Below are 23,268 nucleotides of genomic sequence, written 5' to 3'. Positions count from 1 at the left end.
TTTCATACACACACACACACACACACACACGTTTATTTTGATTTATCGTTGTTTTGGATTATAGACCTATTAATACGATGATATATCTTTTATCAAGTCTATAAACCTATTGGAAAGTGTTTTGAAACTTGTTTGGAATGAATTTGTCAAAATCAAGTTTTAACAAGTTTTGTTCGTGCTTGTTTAAAGTTCATGTTCGTGCATATTTTTACAAAACAGATGAGTTTTCACAATTGGGAAATAAAATTTGAAAATTTTCTTTTTATAAATGTTTATATTCATATATACCAACATTTTCCCAAGTTTTACTAATTTTAGACTTGTTTTGTTATTTTCAATTGAATTTACAAAAACGAGTTTTCAGCAGTTTTTCAGAAACTGTATATCTTTGATAAAAAAGTTATTTCTCACAAATGGGAAGTTATATTTCATAAATATTTCTCTAACTTGTTTATATACATGTTTTAAAACTTTATTCAAAATTTCATGATTTTTGGAGTTGTTTTACTATGCCTAATTGATTTTACAAAATCGTGTATATCAGTAGATTTCAGAAACTGTATATCTGTATTCAAATAGTTATTTCTCACAAATAGGAAAGTGATATTTAAGAAATTATTTCTCTGACATGTCTTCATACATGTTTAGATACTTCCCTAAAAATTTAATAATTTTTAAAGTTGATTTATTATTTTTAATTGATTTTACAAAGCCAGATACGTAAATTTCCAGAATGTTGGATTTTGGGTATTTTGGTCTTTTCACCCTATAACGGCTAGTAACGGCTAGTTTTTATTTTGGGGTGTTTTTGGCTGATGTTTTGGGTTGTTATAAATACCCCATTGTATTCAACTCTCCCACCAACAAAAGAGAAAAGTTTTAAAGAGTTTTATAAGTTTGTTTAAGGGTTTCTAAGTGAGTTTAAGAGTTTGGTTTGTGAAGATATTTTCACAAGAGCTTGAGGAGATAATCTTTTGGTGTTTAAAGCTTCAATTCATCTTTCTCTCTCTTATCATTCATTGGAGAAGTTTTCTAAACTCTATATCTAGTTTTATATTCATTTGTTTAATTATCATTTATCAAAGCTAGTTTTTATATTGAGTTTAGATTTGATTTTTCTCATTGTTACACACACCCACTTGAGCTTTTAGTATTTACATACATAGTATAATTAGGGTTGTGAGAGATTGTAACATAGTGGAGATCTCCTCGAGGTGAGGAGTGGAGACGTAGGTCATGGGGACCAAACTCCGTGATCATATTGATTGTTTGAGTTTGTCATTGGCGTTCTTTTACATTCATGCTTATTGTTTATATCACCTTTGTCATTTGCTCTTAGTTTATATTGTCCACTATCTTGTTTATCTTGTTTATGTTTATATCACCCTTAGTTTCATATCCTTACATATATATCTCATAATATATCTCGTTGCTAGGATATATCCCTTTGTTCATATTGTTTATTCTTGCACATAACTCTTGTATATCTATCTTGCAAGAATAATTTTTTTAATTGGTATAAAATCGGATTAGATTAGCATAAGACCCTATTCACCCTCCTCTTGGGTCCAACAATTGGTATCAGAGCTTGGTGCTCTTTGATTTAAGGTCTAATCGCCTTGAGTTAAAGATCCAAATTATCTTTTTGTGCGAATCTAGTTTTGTGATTTTATTTTATATCTTGCTTGCACATATTTATATCATGGACATGCACGGTGTACCTAGTCTTAGTTATGCCATTAATGTTGCTCCTAGGATTAATAACTTTTCCTATGCCCAATGGTGTGTTAGATTTAAACTATTTGTTAGATCTAAAAATATTAATTTATGGAAAGTTATTGAGGATGCTTATATTGTACCCACATTGGAGAAATCCAAGTAGAGTAATCATGATAAAAAGATGTTTACTATGAACAAGTTTGTGTTATAATTTATAATTGATGCTTTTGGCTTATCCTTTTCTAACAAGCTTGATTCTTTTGATAGTGCTTACACATTATGGAAACTTATAGAAGCACATCAAGGGAAATTGGAGGCGATCCGAAAAGCTTTAGAGGATTCCGCTTCTAATTCATGCGGAGCTTCATCTTCATCGTGCACACGGGCACTAGGCAATAGCCTTAGTGTGGTAAGCGATTCCGAATCCGAATGTGATTTATCCATTAATGAACTCGCTTGTGCATATGATAAATTAATGCATGCCTACACTAAATTGCATAATAATTTTATTGACTTAAAAAGCAAGCATGTAGAATTAAAATCTTATCATGAGTTGTTAGCATCTAAGTTTAAAACTATTTCTAATGAGAATGTGATACTAAAAGAAAACAATGAAGAATTAAAGTTAGATCATGATTCTTTAATTTCAAGTGTTGCTACTTTAACTCATGAAAAGAACAATGACATGCTAGAAGTAGAAGCTTTAAGAAATGAATTCACATCGTTTAAAAATGACCATGTTTACTCTACTTCTATTGTCAATGCATATGTGCCAAATGATGAGTTGAATGTTGTTAAAAATCGCATTTCATCTTTAGATTCAACTCTTAAAACATGCATTGTTAATAATAACAAGCTCATGGACTTGTGTGTAAAGTCTAATGCAAACTCTTCCAAGAAACCCATTCACTATGCATACATGTATAACAAAATTTACAAGTGCTCCATTTGCGGCCGAAAAGGCCATATTGCTAAAGTTTGTTATAATATACAAAAGCCCATCAAGACAAATAATTCTTGTGCATTCCATCAAGCTTCATCTTCATGTACATATACACATTTACATGCTCATACTCACATAGCTCATCATAAACATGCTAATGTGTATAAATGTGATTTTTGTGGTAGATTTGGTCATTTGGCCAAATTTTGTTTTGATTTAAGAAGAGTTTCTCATTTGCAAAACAATTTAAAAAAAAACTTATATTTGCAAATGATTTCCATGCACCGCCACTTGGTCATCACAAATCATTTACCCCTCTTCATTGCACTTATTGTAATCGAATGGGTCATTTGCATAAATATTGTTATGACCGTGTTCGTGCACCAAATGCGCCCAAACAGGTTCATAACCCTAGGGCTTTGAGCTTAATTGATAGGGGTCATGTCCCTAAACAATCCGGCACCAAGAATACTTGGGTGCCAAAATCCTTTTTAAAACCAAGCTTTTGATATTTTCATTTCTTTGTCTTGGTTTTTAAAAATGTGTTTTTTTAAATGTGGTTTTGAAAAACATGTTTTGAAAAACATGTTTTGAAAAACGTGTTTTGAAAATGAAAACAAATTATTTTCATCAATTCTCTTGTTTTCATTTTGTTGACTTTATTTATGAGAAGTGTATGTTTCAATAATGTGTTTGTACTTATGAGATCATTATATAACACAAGTAGATGATTTAAATTTCAAATATGCTTTATAATGTATTCTTCATATGGGTTGATCAAAATTCTTAAAGAAAATTTTCTTTCTTGATCAAACATCATTTTTTGATATGTATACTTTGTTTTGATTTTGTTGAGAGGTTTTATGTTGGAGCAACCCCCGGGTTTATTGGGTGTTTATTCTCAAATCTCATTTACCGGATGCTAAAATGTTGATATGGGTTGATACTAGCTCAAGAGCTAGATATAGTTGCCTCTCTTAATTTTTAAAAATCAATGATGGTTTGGTTTTATGTTTTTATATGATTTACTTGTGATTTATGATTTCATTTGATTGATTTGTTTTCATTTGAAACCTCTTTTTGCATGATTCTCATGTTTTCTCTCTTTTGATTTCATAAATCTTTTTGATTAGGTTTTGTCTTAAAAACTAATGCTTTGAGACACCTATCTTCATAATGACATACTTTATGTGTTCTCATTGTCTTTTTGTATGTGAGTTGTGTTTAGCATATCTATGCTCTTACTCACATATGGTTTGCCATGATCATTATTGCATATATTCCATAAGACATTTTGATAGGGGGAGCCATACCCTATTTCTATTATTAATTTTATACTCACCCATGCATATTTATCGTTGTTTTGGATTACAGACTTATTAACACGATGATATATATTTTATCAAGTCTATAAACCTATTGGAAAATATTTTGAAACTTGTTTGAAATGAATTTGTCAAAATCAAGTTTTAACAAGTTTTGTCCGTGCATGTTTAAAGTTCATGTTCGTGCATGTTTTTACAAAACAGATGAGTTTTCATAATTGGGAAATACAATTTGAAAAATTTCTTTGTATACATGTTTATATTCATATATAAAAACATTTCCCTAATTTTTACTAATTTTAGACTTATTTTGTTATTTTCAATTGAATTTACAAAAACGAGTTTTCAGCAGTTTTTCAGAAACTGTATATCTTTGATAAAAAAGTTATTTCTCACAAATGGGAAGTGATATTTCATAATTCTTTCTGTGACATATTTATATACATGTTTGGAAACTTCTTTCAAAATTTCATGATTTTTGGAGTTGTTTTACTGTGCCCAATTGATTTTAAAAAATCATGTATGTCAGCAGATTTTGGAAACTGTATATCTGTATTCAAATAATTATTTCTCACAAATAGGAAGTGATATTTAAGAAATTATTTCTCTGACATGTCTTTCTACATGTTTATACTTCCCTCAAAATTTAATAATTTTTAAAGTTGATTTATTATTTTTAATTGATTTTACAAAGCCAGATACGCAAATTTCCAGAATGCTGGATTTTGGGTATTTTGGTCTTTTCACCCTATAACAGCTAGTAACGGCTAGAAACGACTAGTTTTTGTTTTGGGGTGTTTTTGGCTGATGTTTTAGGGTGTTATAAATATCCCATTGTATTCAACTCTCCCACCAACAAACGAGAAAAGTTTTAAAGAGTTTTATAAGTTTGTTTAAGGGTTTCTAAGTGAGTTTAAGAGTTTGGTTTGTGAAGATATTTTCACAAGAGCTTGAGGAGATAATCTTTTGGTGTTTAAAAAGAGTTTGGTTTGTGAAGATATTTTCACAAGAGCTTGAGGAGATAATCTTTTGGTGTTTAAAGCTTCAACTCATCTTCCTCTCTCTTGTCATCCATTGAAGAAGTTTTCTAAACTCTATATCTAGTTTTATATTCATTTGTTTAATTATCATTTATCAATGCTAGTTTTTATATTGAGTTTAGATTTGATTTTTCTCATTGTTACACACACCCACTTGAGCTTTTAGTATTAGATTTGATTTTTCTCATTGTTACACACACCCACTTGAGCTTTTAGTATTTACATACATAGTATAATTAGGGTTGTGAGAGATTGTAACATTGAGTTGTGCTAAATTGAGTTCTCATCTATTGTAGAGAACAATTTATTTGTATTGTGAGCCAAAATTATGAGATCATATTGTATTACACTAGTACACCGAAAGGAGTATGTGGTGAGAGACGGGTTGTCCCAAGAGGAGTATCATCGATAGTAAAAGCCTAGAGAGGTAGTAAATCCGAGCACTTGAGGGAGACACGGGCTAGAGACCAATACTTGAGGTGGTAGTTAGTATGTATACATTATGAGTGTTGTAGAGTTTTCGGTTAGCTAGAAAACCGAGTGTGTAGAGTTTTCGGTTAGGTAGAAAACCAAGTGTGTAGAGAAGTTTCGGCTTCCAAACCGGGTGTGACGATAGTGGAGATCTCCTCGAGGTGAGGAGCGGAGACGTAGGTCGTGGGGACCAAACTCTGTGATCATATTGATTATTTGAGTTTGTCATTGGCGTTCTTTTACATTCATGCTTATTGTTTATATCGCCTTTGTCATTTGCTCTTAGTTTATATTGTCCACTAACTTGTTTATCTTGTTTATGTTTATACCACCCTTAGTTTCATATCCTTACATATATATCTCATAATATATCTCGTTTCTAGGATATATCCATTTGTTCATATTGTTTATTCTTACACATTACTCTTGTATATCTATCTTGTAAGAATAATTTATTTTAATTAGCATAAAATCGGATTAGATTAGCTTAAGACCCTATTCACCCCCCCTCTAGGGTCCAACACCATCTTCAAGAACATCCTGAATAAACTGATAACGAACATCAATGTGCTTCGTCCGCGCATAAAAAACCTGGTTCTTCGCCAAATAGATAGCACTCATGCTATCACAATGAATAGCGACGGACCTCTGCGATATACCAAGTTCCTCCAAAAGTCCTCGAAGCCAAATAGCCTCCTTCACAGCCTCTGTAATCGCTATATATTCTGCCTCCGTCATAGACAAAGCCATCGTTAACTGTAAGGTGCATCTCTAGCACATCGGCGTACGGGTCAAAGTGAACACATACCCTATCGTAGGCCGGTGCTTATCCAAATTCTCGACATAATCCGAATCAACAAAGCCAATGCATAACTACCCACCTGTAGTGTCCTGCTCGAAAACCAAACCAACATTGAGCGTACCTCAAAATCCATCTCATGGAGTCCCAATGACTCTCCCTAGATCGTGCATGTATCTAGAAACCATACTCATCGCTTGTGACAAATGTGGTCTCGTACATACCATCGCATACATCAAGCTCCTAACTGCGTTCGCATATAGAGTCTTCGACATCAACTCTCTATCTTCAACTGTCTTTGGTGAAAGGTCAGCTGAAACCTTCAAATGGTCTCCCAAAGATACATTAACTGGCTTCGTATCCATGCTAATATTAAACTGCTATAGAACGTTCTTTAAATAAGCCACATGTGTTAAACAAATTCTGCCCTTTTCTTTGTCTTTACTGATCTCCATCCCTAAAATGTTCTTAGCCTCACCTAAATCCTTCATCTCAAACTCATTTGAGAGCTGAATCTTCAACTCATCTATAGCAGACCTAGAAATAGAGACAACCAACATGTCACGCCACGCTTCCCAAAATACCGGGGAATCGGGACGCGAGCAAGCCCGCGACGTATTAAACTGAGAAGAGATAAGTGCTAGACCCCGTCTTCTCAATCTAATACGCTAAGCGTCAAGAAATACAAACGAAGGCACAGGTCCCCGATCACAGTAATGAGAATATAATAAACAACTCAGAACCAAAAGATACATATCACAACTGAAATGATCATCCAGACATAATATTCGGGCCAAACATGCCCTTATACAAACTATCTGAATGAAATATATTCGGGCCAAACATGCCCTTATACAAACTATCTGAATGAAATACTGGAGAATATAAAATACAATGATTAGGCGGAAAAGGAAATGTTACGAAAATAAACTGAAAGGAATAACTGAGCTTCAACTCTTCTTCTGCTTCGTCTACAAGACACTCCTACTGAGAATACTCGGCTCTGGCGTATCTCCAAGCTGAACCTGTTCTTCTTCTAAGTCTGACGTACACCAGAGAAAACAGGTGTACGTCAGGTGCATGATGCACAGCAAGACCCGACCCACAAAGAAAATAGAACGAACGGAAATCCAATGCGAAAAAGATACGATAACAGAAACAACAAAAGAAAGTACAACTAAAATCTACAAATCAACATGAAAATACTACTAAATCATGATAACATAAAGCATCCAGAATCAATCAGGTAACGAGATTATGTAGCTAGCGATCAGTCTAATCATCCAAGTCACAAGGTCATACAACTAGATGGAATTAATACCTAAAAATCTACAACTCGAGACGTAGTACGTCGAGCGAAATAATCCAAACAAGGAAACCCTCATGTATATACCTTATGTCTCGAATTGTAAATAATTAAATATTAATCCCGATCTATGTATGAAAAGAAACACAACTAGCCTATATCTCAGAAGAACTCATAATTAACCAAGAAACGAGTCATACAACTAGCAATCCTATATAGGTCACTGGTTCACATCTCACACAGAGTCAAAGTTCATATTCTCGGATATCTGATTGTTCACAAATCCCCTACGTGCTTCCAATAGGACTCCACGCAAACCGATTCGGCCTGGTTCAAACTTCAAGCCGACCCGGGTGAATATCACATTCACGAACCAAAGTGACGCAACAAACCTTCACCGTAGCCCATCAAACCAACCCCAGTTCGAAACAAACCTAACTGGTGCGAGTCTGGAAGATAAATCAACAACGAAACGATTTCACTGACCAAGTGCGAAATGGTTCACTTGGCAAAACAAACTAACCCCAGTGCGAAACGGTTCACTGGTGCGAGCCTGAAAGATACATCAACAGTCTTATCCGATCACATGAACCATGACTTTCTCCATCCCAACTCTTTTGTTTATCTAGGTCAACATACACACAGGTTTCTAAGTCTTAAACAGGACACACCAGACCACACTAGTCATGAATTCTAACGGTTCTCAAACGTAACAAAGAACTAATCATATACAGCAAGATCATAACATATCACATAATTAAATTTAAGAAACATAAATCATGAAAAATCCATAAATAATCATTTTTCTAAAATAAATCCTTTAAAAATATTTATACATGTCTTAAAATAATTCCTTTTATAAAACTTTCTTAAATTACCAAAATTATTCTAAATTGATAATAAATTCTTTTAAATTATTTACAATTATTCTAAAATAATTCTTTTGTCAAATAAATTCTATTAATTTATTATAATTACTCTAAAAATGATTTTTCACCAAAATAATTTATTATAATTATTTTAAAGTGATTATTTTGTCAAATAAATCCTTTAAAAATCATAAATTAATCTAAAATAATTTTATCTTATTTTATCTTTACAGTATCTATTATCAAAATATTATTTTTAATATCATACGTTAAATAAATCAGTACAGGTCATCACAGTATGTGTATTACAACGTGAATGGTCATACGTTATTGTCCACAGTCCGTTTCGTTCACGACAGTTCTATACGTTGTGGTTCTCAGTCCAATATGTTCACGACAGTTCCGTATTTGTAACGAATAATTATTCGGGTAACGAGTTCGTATGCATAATAAATTTATGATAAATTTGAAATTGTACTGAGGAAGAATAGGGATCTTGCAAGCAGCTGATTAATTCAGAGCGGTCTAAGAATTGAATGATAAGTCAAAAGAGTATCGGAATCTTGCCTACGAGGCCAATGGGTCCTGATGTCAAGGCGGCGATGCTGCTAGTTTCTGTTCACTGTTCCGGCGATGCGTGCAGCGGTTCGAAGATCTGGTGGTGGAGCTGGACGGTGATGTCGGCTTGACGAATCTGAACGCAGTGCGCGTCGTCGGAGTTCGGGGGTCGCTGTTGGAGGGAGGAGCTCAGAGAAGGGGATCTGGTGGTGGTCGAGGCGGTGTTCGAGGCTGAGGTGAACGCAGGGGAGAGGGCTTGGCTGGTGGCGAAGTGGTGATGATGAGGGAGGTCGTCGGCGGTCAAGGGGGCGGAGGAGGCAGTCGCGGCTGGCGGGGGTGACGGCCGGAGATCTGGTCGGAGGGGCGTGGTCGGGGAGCGGAGCTCGCGGCTGAGCTCGAGAGAGAGAAAGAGAAAGAAGAGAGAGAAAGATGGTGTGGGTGATCACGAGCTGGGTCAGGGGGTTTAAATAGATAAAATAATAATAAAAAATTGAAAAAAAACAAAATAGATTATTGAATGCGGTGCGCGTGCAGCCAAAATTTTTGAAAAGAAGAGAAGGGAGAGAACGTGGTTGTTGGGTAGCTGATAGGGGTTTAACGCGGGAAGAAAAAAAACTGGGGTTATTTTCAAATGGGTTCAGGTATTTAAACGAAAATAATTAAAATAAATAATTTCGTATACTTAAAAATTAAACTAATTACATAATAATTATCTACAAATAAAAACGTACATTTTGAGCTAATACAACAGTTGATATGAAACTGTCGAAAATATGCCCGTATTGTATAATTAAACAAAAATAATTAATATTAAAAATATATTTACTTATATTTAAAATCAAATAATTATGTGACAATTATCTACACGATAAAACTTACCAGTTATGCTAATACGACAGCTGATACGTAATAATACAATAATTTACACAAATAATACGTAATTAATAATTCAATATAATACAAGAATTAATACGTAATAGTAATAATATTACGGCGTATTATTTAAAATAATACATAATAGTATCGGTAAACCAACGGATAAATTCCAGAAATTTTCATTGCACTAAATTAATCTATAAATATAAAAACCATTTAAATAAATATAAAACTTAGACTTTAAATCATAGAAAATTCTAGAAAATCGAGAAAAATACAAATACTCTTTTAAAAATCATAATTAAATATTTTAAAATACCAAAAATTTATTTTAACTAATATCAAAATTTTACGGTCATTACACAACATGTCATCAACATAAAGCAATAAATAAATATACACACCTCCTTTCAACTTGCAAAAATACATGTAAGGATCAAACTGGCTCTGAGTGTATGAATGACCGATCATAAATCCATCGAACCGCCTATACCACTGTCGAGGAGACTTCTTCAAACTGTGTAGCGATTTTTTTAACCTGCAAACCAACTTATCCTTCCCTGCAGCTTGGAATCCTAATGACTGAGTCATATATATTTCATCATCAAGATCACCATAAAGAAATACCGTCTTCACATCCAACTGATCTAACTCCAAACTATACTCTGCCACCAAAGCTAGCAAATTTCGAATCGAAGAATGCTTTATCACCAAAGAGAAAATCTCATTATAATCAATACCTTCTTCCTGTGCATAGCCCTTCGCAACCAACCTAGTCTTGAACCTCACTAGAGTGCCTTCAATGCTCTCCTTCTTTGTGTATACTCACTTGCAACCAATCGCCTTCAATCCCTTTGGAAGCTCAACAAGCTCCCATGTATCATTCTTATAAAGAGACTTCATCTCTGTTAGCCATTATATTTTGATGATGTCTTACAACCACCATTATCGGTACTAATAGCTTATTGAGTGAAAATATAGTAAATTCATTTATCAAGCTCGTTAGTGCTATCAACGGAGGATGGATGGAATATATGCTACAACGATGATATCCAAAGGAGGAGGAGGCCAAGAGATGAAGCAACGTTATTTCAAGAACAACAAAGTCATATAAAAGCTTCATCCGATTCAAGCTATATCAAAGCTCAAGTATTGCTTTCAATATGAGGATATTAGCTATCTTTTATATTTCTCTCTAGTGCTAGAATGTAGGCAAAGAGTTACTGTGTTTACTTGAAGCTATTGGGAATCACACACACGATTTCATACTTATGTTTTTAAGCGTTTTTCACAAAATACTATTTTTCACAAGTATGAGAACCTATCTGCAAAATTCTTTTTCCAAACAGTTTGTTTTTAGTATTAAAAATATTTTACAAAGTTTCAGATTTTTCAGAGGTCAAATAAATATTTTGCAAATATTTAAAGTTGGTCAAAAACTGTTTTCTGCAAAATGTCAGAAAGCGGTCGACCGGCCCGGTCGACCGCTCCCATCGCCTTTCCTCACTATTTTCCAGAGAGGTCGTCGGTCGATCGGTACGGTCGACCGAAATCTTGATTTTCTAATCGGTCGACCATGCCGGTCGACCGACGGTGGTTCTGTTTGTTTTCCAAGTTTTCGAAGCAGCTCGCGGCCGACCGAATTTTTCGGTCGGTCGACCGAAGCACAAGGTTTATTTCGGACGACCGAAATTTTCTTTCAGTCAACCGCGACTTTTTTTAAAACGGTCGTTTGCCTCGATTGTTGTGCTTTCACTTAATAGTGTTTGGCACAGTCTGAGCTAACAACCTGAAAAGGAGATTATCTTCCTAAATGGGAAGATTGAGTTTTGTTTTCAAATGATTTTTTCTTTTCTATAAAACCCCCAGTCTTCTTCTTTTTAGCAGCCCTAACGTTTGCAAAACCAGAGAGCCTTTTCTTTTTCCTGAGTAAAAATTTTCAAAGTCTGCTTTCTCTCTGTTTTTAAGTGTGTTTCACTTCCCAGCTTCAGTAAACATTCTCTTTGCTATAGGGGCTGTGTAAAGAGAGGTTCTTGCATCTTTTCTTCTGCTGTGATTAGTGAGATCTGTGAAGATCTACTGTGAGGGAGTGTGATCTGTTGAGATCAAACTATGTAGTGAGAGAGATCTGTGGAGATCGCTGTGTAGACGAAGTTCCGGCTTCCAAACTGGATGTGTAGTGGATTTCTCCTCGAGAGTGGGGAGCGGGGACATAGGCCAGAGGGCTGAACCTCGTTAACACATCGCGCGTCAAGGATAACGAACTCCTAACCCTATCTCTCTTACTTTTATCGCATTTTTTGTTTTGTGTTTTGCTTGTGCTGAATTTATATTGCATGTTAGAGACTCTTGACCCTAATCACCCCCCCTCTAGGGTCCAACAATTGGTATCAGAGCCTGGTCTCTATATTAATTTTTGGTTTAATCACCTTAGAGAAAAGATCTAATGGAGGCCTCTTTGAATATGCATATGTTAGAAGGACAATCCATAACTAGACCACCTCTCTTCACCAGGACTAATTTTGCTTATTGAAAGGCTAGGATGAAATTTTACCTTCGTTGCATCGACCTTGACATCCTAGAGCTCATAGAAGAGAAATATGAAGAAAAGTCCAAAGTCGGGAACATGACCGATGAAGAAAGGCACTTAGCTAATCTCAACGCTAAGGCTATGAACGCCTTAATTTTTGGTCTTTCCCCTAATGAATATAATAGAGTTTCCACGTGTGCAACCGCATACGAAATTTGGGTAAAATTATGTATCACACATGAAGGAACCCCCCAAGTTAAGGAATCTAAGATTAGTGGGCTTATGCATGATTATGAGCTATTTAAAATGCTTCCTAATGAATCCATTGATGCTATGTTTTCTCGTTTTACTAATATCATCAATGAATTACATGGTCTAGATAAGCAATTATCCATTCAAGAGATGAACTACAAGATATTTCGCTCCTTGACTCCGACATGGGAGCCCAAGGCTACGACCATTGAGGAAGCTCATGACCTCACTACCTTGGCTCTTGATAGCCTCATCGGAAAGCTCAAAGTGCATGAGAAGAAGCTCAAGGGGAAGGAGAAGGAGGAAGTGCCATCACGTGAAGTTGAGGAGCCGTCACCAAAGTTGAAGACCATAGCTCTCAAAGGAGCTAGTGACAACTCATCTTCGTCGTCGGATAGTGAAGTTGATTTTTCTAGAGAAGTGGCTCATCTCTCTAGAAGAATCTCTAGACTCATAAAAATGAACAAGAAATTTAACCCTCGATCTAACAACAAGTTTTCCTCTCGTGTAGGTAAATGTTTTGAATGCAATGAACCGGGTCACATCGCTAAGGATTGCCCCAAGCTCAAAGAAAAGTACATGAAGTACAAGAAGAAGAAGGCTATGTATGCCGGATGGGAAGAATCCGAACCAAGTGACTCGGATAGTGATGAAGAAGGAGCCAAACTTGCTCTTCATGACCCAAATGTTTGTTTCATGGCAAATGAACATGAGGTAATATCCGAGGCCGAAAGTGAATCTTTTTATATGCAATGTGACATAGCTATGGCTTTAGAAGAGTTGAACTTTGAATTTAGAAGAATGTTTAAAGAATACTCTTCTTTTAAGAAATTGCATGCCTCTTGTGATATTAAGCTAGAACAACTAACAACCTCTCTTGCTCTAAAAGATGAATTGCTTGGAGATCTCGATTTCGAGAACAAGCAATTAGTTACGAACCGTATCGTGTTAGTTCTACTCCATCTCGTGTTAGATCTAGTTGTTTTGGTGATAGTTCTAATTGAAACTCAAGCAAAAAAGCTGGTTCTACTTGAAATACGAAGGAGGATAACGAAGTAAAGTTTTCTGAGTTCATAAGAAACATATTATTCAATCAGTATTTGCTCAAGTTGAAAGTAAAAAAGGAAATATTCAACATGAAAATACTTACAACGTTAGTTCTAATTGTCATAATGTTCGCCAGCACGACTTAGAACTAACTTATATACAGTCAGTTACGAACCGTATCGTGTTAGTTCTACTCCATCTCGTGTTAGATCTAGTTGTTTTGGTGATAGTTCTAATTGAAACTCAAGCAAAAAAGCTGGTTCTACTTGAAATACGAAGGAGGATAACGAAGTAAAGTTTTCTGAGTTCATAAGAAACATATTATTCAATCAGTATTTGCTCAAGTTGAAAGTAAAAAAGGAAATATTCAACATGAAAATACTTACAACGTTAGTTCTAATTGTCATAATGTTCGCCAGCACGACTTAGAACTAACTTATATACAGTCAGTTACGAACCGTATCGTGTTAGTTCTACTCCATCTCGTGTTAGATCTAGTTGTTTTGGTGATAGTTCTAATTGAAACTCAAGCAAAAAAGCTGGTTCTACTTGAAATACGAAGGAGGATAACGAAGTAAAGTTTTCTGAGTTCATAAGAAACATATTATTCAATCAGTATTTGCTCAAGTTGAAAGTAAAAAAGGAAATATTCAACATGAAAATACTTACAACGTTAGTTCTAATTGTCATAATGTTCGCCAGCACGACTTAGAACTAACTTATATACAGTCAGTTACGAACCGTATCGTGTTAGTTCTACTCCATCTCGTGTTAGATCTAGTTGTTTTGGTGATAGTTCTAATTGAAACTCAAGCAAAAAAGCTGGTTCTACTTGAAATACGAAGGAGGATAACGAAGTAAAGTTTTCTGAGTTCATAAGAAACATATTATTCAATCAGTATTTGCTCAAGTTGAAAGTAAAAAAGGAAATATTCAACATGAAAATACTTACAACGTTAGTTCTAATTGTCATAATGTTCGCCAGCACGACTTAGAACTAACTTATATACAGTCAGTTACGAACCGTATCGTGTTAGTTCTACTCCATCTCGTGTTAGATCTAGTTGTTTTGGTGATAGTTCTAATTGAAACTCAAGCAAAAAAGCTGGTTCTACTTGAAATACGAAGGAGGATAACGAAGTAAAGTTTTCTGAGTTCATAAGAAACATATTATTCAATCAGTATTTGCTCAAGTTGAAAGTAAAAAAGGAAATATTCAACATGAAAATACTTACAACGTTAGTTCTAATTGTCATAATGTTCGCCAGCACGACTTAGAACTAACTTATATACAGTCAGTTACGAACCGTATCGTGTTAGTTCTACTCCATCTCGTGTTAGATCTAGTTGTTTTGGTGATAGTTCTAATTGAAACTCAAGCAAAAAAGCTGGTTCTACTTGAAATACGAAGGAGGATAACGAAGTAAAGTTTTCTGAGTTCATAAGAAACATATTATTCAATCAGTATTTGCTCAAGTTGAAAGTAAAAAAGGAAATATTCAACATGAAAATACTTACAACGTTAGTTCTAATTGTCATAATGTTCGCCAGCACGACTTAGAACTAACTTATATACAGTCAGTTACGAACCGTATCGTGTTAGTTCTACTCCATCTCGTGTTAGATCTAGTTGTTTTGGTGATAGTTCTAATTGAAACTCAAGCAAAAAAGCTGGTTCTACTTGAAATACGAAGGAGGATAACGAAGTAAAGTTTTCTGAGTTCATAAGAAACATATTATTCAATCAGTATTTGCTCAAGTTGAAAGTAAAAAAGGAAATATTCAACATGAAAATACTTACAACGTTAGTTCTAATTGTCATAATGTTCGCCAGCACGACTTAGAACTAACTTATATACAGTCAGTTACGAACCGTATCGTGTTAGTTCTACTCCATCTCGTGTTAGATCTAGTTGTTTTGGTGATAGTTCTAATTGAAACTCAAGCAAAAAAGCTGGTTCTACTTGAAATACGAAGGAGGATAACGAAGTAAAGTTTTCTGAGTTCATAAGAAACATATTATTCAATCAGTATTTGCTCAAGTTGAAAGTAAAAAAGGAAATATTCAACATGAAAATACTTACAACGTTAGTTCTAATTGTCATAATGTTCGCCAGCACGACTTAGAACTAACTTATATACAGTCAGTTACGAACCGTATCGTGTTAGTTCTACTCCATCTCGTGTTAGATCTAGTTGTTTTGGTGATAGTTCTAATTGAAACTCAAGCAAAAAAGCTGGTTCTACTTGAAATACGAAGGAGGATAACGAAGTAAAGTTTTCTGAGTTCATAAGAAACATATTATTCAATCAGTATTTGCTCAAGTTGAAAGTAAAAAAGGAAATATTCAACATGAAAATACTTACAACGTTAGTTCTAATTGTCATAATGTTCGCCAGCACGACTTAGAACTAACTTATATACAGTCAGTTACGAACCGTATCGTGTTAGTTCTACTCCATCTCGTGTTAGATCTAGTTGTTTTGGTGATAGTTCTAATTGAAACTCAAGCAAAAAAGCTGGTTCTACTTGAAATACGAAGGAGGATAACGAAGTAAAGTTTTCTGAGTTCATAAGAAACATATTATTCAATCAGTATTTGCTCAAGTTGAAAGTAAAAAAGGAAATATTCAACATGAAAATACTTACAACGTTAGTTCTAATTGTCATAATGTTCGCCAGCACGACTTAGAACTAACTTATATACAGTCAGTTACGAACCGTATCGTGTTAGTTCTACTCCATCTCGTGTTAGATCTAGTTGTTTTGGTGATAGTTCTAATTGAAACTCAAGCAAAAAAGCTGGTTCTACTTGAAATACGAAGGAGGATAACGAAGTAAAGTTTTCTGAGTTCATAAGAAACATATTATTCAATCAGTATTTGCTCAAGTTGAAAGTAAAAAAGGAAATATTCAACATGAAAATACTTACAACGTTAGTTCTAATTGTCATAATGTTCGCCAGCACGACTTAGAACTAACTTATATACAGTCAGTTACGAACCGTATCGTGTTAGTTCTACTCCATCTCGTGTTAGATCTAGTTGTTTTGGTGATAGTTCTAATTGAAACTCAAGCAAAAAAGCTGGTTCTACTTGAAATACGAAGGAGGATAACGAAGTAAAGTTTTCTGAGTTCATAAGAAACATATTATTCAATCAGTATTTGCTCAAGTTGAAAGTAAAAAAGGAAATATTCAACATGAAAATACTTACAACGTTAGTTCTAATTGTCATAATGTTCGCCAGCACGACTTAGAACTAACTTATATACAGTCAGTTACGAACCGTATCGTGTTAGTTCTACTCCATCTCGTGTTAGATCTAGTTGTTTTGGTGATAGTTCTAATTGAAACTCAAGCAAAAAAGCTGGTTCTACTTGAAATACGAAGGAGGATAACGAAGTAAAGTTTTCTGAGTTCATAAGAAACATATTATTCAATCAGTATTTGCTCAAGTTGAAAGTAAAAAAGGAAATATTCAACATGAAAATACTTACAACGTTAGTTCTAATTGTCATAATGTTCGCCAGCACGACTTAGAACTAACTTATATACAGTCAGTTACGAACCGTATCGTGTTAGTTCTACTCCATCTCGTGTTAGATCTAGTTGTTTTGGTGATAGTTCTAATTGAAACTCAAGCAAAAAAGCTGGTTCTACTTGAAATACGAAGGAGGATAACGAAGTAAAGTTTTCTGAGTTCATAAGAAACATATTATTCAATCAGTATTTGCTCAAGTTGAAAGTAAAAAAGGAAATATTCAACATGAAAATACTTACAACGTTAGTTCTAATTGTCATAATGTTCGCCAGCACGACTTAGAACTAACTTATATACAGTCAGTTACGAACCGTATCGTGTTAGTTCTACTCCATCTCGTGTTAGATCTAGTTGTTTTGGTGATAGTTCTAATTGAAACTCAAGCAAAAAAGCTGGTTCTACTTGAAATACGAAGGAGGATAACGAAGTAAAGTTTTCTGAGTTCATAAGAAACATATTATTCAATCAGTATTTGCTCAAGTTGAAAGTAAAAAAGGAAATATTCAACATGAAAATACTTACAACGTTAGTTCTAATTGTCATAATGTTCGCCAGCACGACTTAGAACTAACTTATATACAGTCAGTTACGAACCGTATCGTGTTAGTTCTACTCCATCTCGTGTTAGATCTAGTTGTTTTGGTGATAGTTCTAATTGAAACTCAAGCAAAAAAGCTGGTTCTACTTGAAATACGAAGGAGGATAACGAAGTAAAGTTTTCTGAGTTCATAAGAAACATATTATTCAATCAGTATTTGCTCAAGTTGAAAGTAAAAAAGGAAATATTCAACATGAAAATACTTACAACGTTAGTTCTAATTGTCATAATGTTCGCCAGCACGACTTAGAACTAACTTATATACAGTCAGTTACGAACCGTATCGTGTTAGTTCTACTCCATCTCGTGTTAGATCTAGTTGTTTTGGTGATAGTTCTAATTGAAACTCAAGCAAAAAAGCTGGTTCTACTTGAAATACGAAGGAGGATAACGAAGTAAAGTTTTCTGAGTTCATAAGAAACATATTATTCAATCAGTATTTGCTCAAGTTGAAAGTAAAAAAGGAAATATTCAACATGAAAATACTTACAACGTTAGTTCTAATTGTCATAATGTTCGCCAGCACGACTTAGAACTAACTTATATACAGTCAGTTACGAACCGTATCGTGTTAGTTCTACTCCATCTCGTGTTAGATCTAGTTGTTTTGGTGATAGTTCTAATTGAAACTCAAGCAAAAAAGCTGGTTCTACTTGAAATACGAAGGAGGATAACGAAGTAAAGTTTTCTGAGTTCATAAGAAACATATTATTCAATCAGTATTTGCTCAAGTTGAAAGTAAAAAAGGAAATATTCAACATGAAAATACTTACAACGTTAGTTCTAATTGTCATAATGTTCGCCAGCACGACTTAGAACTAACTTATATACAGTCAGTTACGAACCGTATCGTGTTAGTTCTACTCCATCTCGTGTTAGATCTAGTTGTTTTGGTGATAGTTCTAATTGAAACTCAAGCAAAAAAGCTGGTTCTACTTGAAATACGAAGGAGGATAACGAAGTAAAGTTTTCTGAGTTCATAAGAAACATATTATTCAATCAGTATTTGCTCAAGTTGAAAGTAAAAAAGGAAATATTCAACATGAAAATACTTACAACGTTAGTTCTAATTGTCATAATGTTCGCCAGCACGACTTAGAACTAACTTATATACAGTCAGTTACGAACCGTATCGTGTTAGTTCTACTCCATCTCGTGTTAGATCTAGTTGTTTTGGTGATAGTTCTAATTGAAACTCAAGCAAAAAAGCTGGTTCTACTTGAAATACGAAGGAGGATAACGAAGTAAAGTTTTCTGAGTTCATAAGAAACATATTATTCAATCAGTATTTGCTCAAGTTGAAAGTAAAAAAGGAAATATTCAACATGAAAATACTTACAACGTTAGTTCTAATTGTCATAATGTTCGCCAGCACGACTTAGAACTAACTTATATACAGTCAGTTACGAACCGTATCGTGTTAGTTCTACTCCATCTCGTGTTAGATCTAGTTGTTTTGGTGATAGTTCTAATTGAAACTCAAGCAAAAAAGCTGGTTCTACTTGAAATACGAAGGAGGATAACGAAGTAAAGTTTTCTGAGTTCATAAGAAACATATTATTCAATCAGTATTTGCTCAAGTTGAAAGTAAAAAAGGAAATATTCAACATGAAAATACTTACAACGTTAGTTCTAATTGTCATAATGTTCGCCAGCACGACTTAGAACTAACTTATATACAGTCAGTTACGAACCGTATCGTGTTAGTTCTACTCCATCTCGTGTTAGATCTAGTTGTTTTGGTGATAGTTCTAATTGAAACTCAAGCAAAAAAGCTGGTTCTACTTGAAATACGAAGGAGGATAACGAAGTAAAGTTTTCTGAGTTCATAAGAAACATATTATTCAATCAGTATTTGCTCAAGTTGAAAGTAAAAAAGGAAATATTCAACATGAAAATACTTACAACGTTAGTTCTAATTGTCATAATGTTCGCCAGCACGACTTAGAACTAACTTATATACAGTCAGTTACGAACCGTATCGTGTTAGTTCTACTCCATCTCGTGTTAGATCTAGTTGTTTTGGTGATAGTTCTAATTGAAACTCAAGCAAAAAAGCTGGTTCTACTTGAAATACGAAGGAGGATAACGAAGTAAAGTTTTCTGAGTTCATAAGAAACATATTATTCAATCAGTATTTGCTCAAGTTGAAAGTAAAAAAGGAAATATTCAACATGAAAATACTTACAACGTTAGTTCTAATTGTCATAATGTTCGCCAGCACGACTTAGAACTAACTTATATACAGTCAGTTACGAACCGTATCGTGTTAGTTCTACTCCATCTCGTGTTAGATCTAGTTGTTTTGGTGATAGTTCTAATTGAAACTCAAGCAAAAAAGCTGGTTCTACTTGAAATACGAAGGAGGATAACGAAGTAAAGTTTTCTGAGTTCATAAGAAACATATTATTCAATCAGTATTTGCTCAAGTTGAAAGTAAAAAAGGAAATATTCAACATGAAAATACTTACAACGTTAGTTCTAATTGTCATAATGTTCGCCAGCACGACTTAGAACTAACTTATATACAGTCAGTTACGAACCGTATCGTGTTAGTTCTACTCCATCTCGTGTTAGATCTAGTTGTTTTGGTGATAGTTCTAATTGAAACTCAAGCAAAAAAGCTGGTTCTACTTGAAATACGAAGGAGGATAACGAAGTAAAGTTTTCTGAGTTCATAAGAAACATATTATTCAATCAGTATTTGCTCAAGTTGAAAGTAAAAAAGGAAATATTCAACATGAAAATACTTACAACGTTAGTTCTAATTGTCATAATGTTCGCCAGCACGACTTAGAACTAACTTATATACAGTCAGTTACGAACCGTATCGTGTTAGTTCTACTCCATCTCGTGTTAGATCTAGTTGTTTTGGTGATAGTTCTAATTGAAACTCAAGCAAAAAAGCTGGTTCTACTTGAAATACGAAGGAGGATAACGAAGTAAAGTTTTCTGAGTTCATAAGAAACATATTATTCAATCAGTATTTGCTCAAGTTGAAAGTAAAAAAGGAAATATTCAACATGAAAATACTTACAACGTTAGTTCTAATTGTCATAATGTTCGCCAGCACGACTTAGAACTAACTTATATACAGTCAGTTACGAACCGTATCGTGTTAGTTCTACTCCATCTCGTGTTAGATCTAGTTGTTTTGGTGATAGTTCTAATTGAAACTCAAGCAAAAAAGCTGGTTCTACTTGAAATACGAAGGAGGATAACGAAGTAAAGTTTTCTGAGTTCATAAGAAACATATTATTCAATCAGTATTTGCTCAAGTTGAAAGTAAAAAAGGAAATATTCAACATGAAAATACTTACAACGTTAGTTCTAATTGTCATAATGTTCGCCAGCACGACTTAGAACTAACTTATATACAGTCAGTTACGAACCGTATCGTGTTAGTTCTACTCCATCTCGTGTTAGATCTAGTTGTTTTGGTGATAGTTCTAATTGAAACTCAAGCAAAAAAGCTGGTTCTACTTGAAATACGAAGGAGGATAACGAAGTAAAGTTTTCTGAGTTCATAAGAAACATATTATTCAATCAGTATTTGCTCAAGTTGAAAGTAAAAAAGGAAATATTCAACATGAAAATACTTACAACGTTAGTTCTAATTGTCATAATGTTCGCCAGCACGACTTAGAACTAACTTATATACAGTCAGTTACGAACCGTATCGTGTTAGTTCTACTCCATCTCGTGTTAGATCTAGTTGTTTTGGTGATAGTTCTAATTGAAACTCAAGCAAAAAAGCTGGTTCTACTTGAAATACGAAGGAGGATAACGAAGTAAAGTTTTCTGAGTTCATAAGAAACATATTATTCAATCAGTATTTGCTCAAGTTGAAAGTAAAAAAGGAAATATTCAACATGAAAATACTTACAACGTTAGTTCTAATTGTCATAATGTTCGCCAGCACGACTTAGAACTAACTTATATACAGTCAGTTACGAACCGTATCGTGTTAGTTCTACTCCATCTCGTGTTAGATCTAGTTGTTTTGGTGATAGTTCTAATTGAAACTCAAGCAAAAAAGCTGGTTCTACTTGAAATACGAAGGAGGATAACGAAGTAAAGTTTTCTGAGTTCATAAGAAACATATTATTCAATCAGTATTTGCTCAAGTTGAAAGTAAAAAAGGAAATATTCAACATGAAAATACTTACAACGTTAGTTCTAATTGTCATAATGTTCGCCAGCACGACTTAGAACTAACTTATATACAGTCAGTTACGAACCGTATCGTGTTAGTTCTACTCCATCTCGTGTTAGATCTAGTTGTTTTGGTGATAGTTCTAATTGAAACTCAAGCAAAAAAGCTGGTTCTACTTGAAATACGAAGGAGGATAACGAAGTAAAGTTTTCTGAGTTCATAAGAAACATATTATTCAATCAGTATTTGCTCAAGTTGAAAGTAAAAAAGGAAATATTCAACATGAAAATACTTACAACGTTAGTTCTAATTGTCATAATGTTAGTAGGCATTTATATGCAGGCAGTCCTAGATTTAAAGTGTTAGTTCTAACCGCAGCCCGCGCTATTTCTATCGCCCATGCTGGTTATAGATGCTACGTTAGTTCTAATTGATTCAATGTTAGTTCTAGTTTACTTACAGTCAGTTCTAATTTCGCTAGCGCTCTATTTGAGTAAGTGTTAGTTCTAGATGTTACATCATTAATATGTTCGCTGCTTTCCAAGACATGTCTATCACCCCAACAGATCACATCATAATATCCGAGTCTTTCCAGTTCAGGAAAGGGTGTTAAAATAGTATTTCCCTCGATATTCGAGCTTTGTCCTTTTACACCAGAACAGGCGCCTCTCTAAATCCCTCATCCCCAAACGAATACCTAAGTCCAGCGTCTTCAATCTCTGTCATAAACCATCACAGATGGCTATGGATGGCACCTGTACACACTGCCATGGGTCAGGGCATACCTCTCGAGATTGTTATCACGGTATTACTTCTCGTGCCCCTCCAAGGATGCTTACCGTCCCTACCAACACCGCCAGCACCATCCTACATCTCTCCGCGTTCGCAATCTTCAATCTTAGGTCTGGCCATCCATCCGTCCAGGAGCTCAGAGAGATTCTGGCTTTTCACTTCAATCGTAGTTCATGGCCCTATCAAATCAAAGAAGCGCCAGGAAAGAGCTTCATGGTGCAGTTTCCATCCGTCGCCCTTCTTACCCAAGCCATAGAGCTCGGCCTGGTAGATGGGAGCACCTTTACGGGCAGATTCCGCCGATGGAAGGAGGATCTCAGACTTTCAACGGTTCCCCAACCTTTTCCAGTATGGATCCGACTATTCCACCTCCCCTACCATCTCTGGGATTTTGACTTTCTGCAATCTCTGCTCGATGGTATCGGTGAATGCATCATGATATCA

At 34.6% G+C, this 23,268-nt stretch overlaps 1 protein-coding gene across 1 annotated transcript in view; it reads left to right on the top strand.

Moving 5' to 3' along the window:
- The window catches only part of LOC109826715, a 19,579-nt gene continuing 19,081 nt past the window's right edge, over positions 22,771-23,268 (top strand). Inside the window, exon 1 of the mRNA XM_020393731.1 lies at positions 22,771-23,172. Within this exon, the coding sequence (XP_020249320.1) occupies positions 22,771-23,172 (402 nt within the window). The remainder of the gene's footprint in view (positions 23,173-23,268) is intronic.

The sequence above is a fragment of the Asparagus officinalis genome, chromosome 10 (genome assembly GCF_001876935.1).
Source record: "Asparagus officinalis chromosome 10, Aspof.V1, whole genome shotgun sequence".
Lineage (NCBI taxonomy): Eukaryota > Viridiplantae > Streptophyta > Magnoliopsida > Asparagales > Asparagaceae > Asparagus > Asparagus officinalis.
The sequence above is the reverse complement of the archived record's forward strand: the minus strand, read 5'-3'. Positions and strand labels throughout refer to the sequence as shown.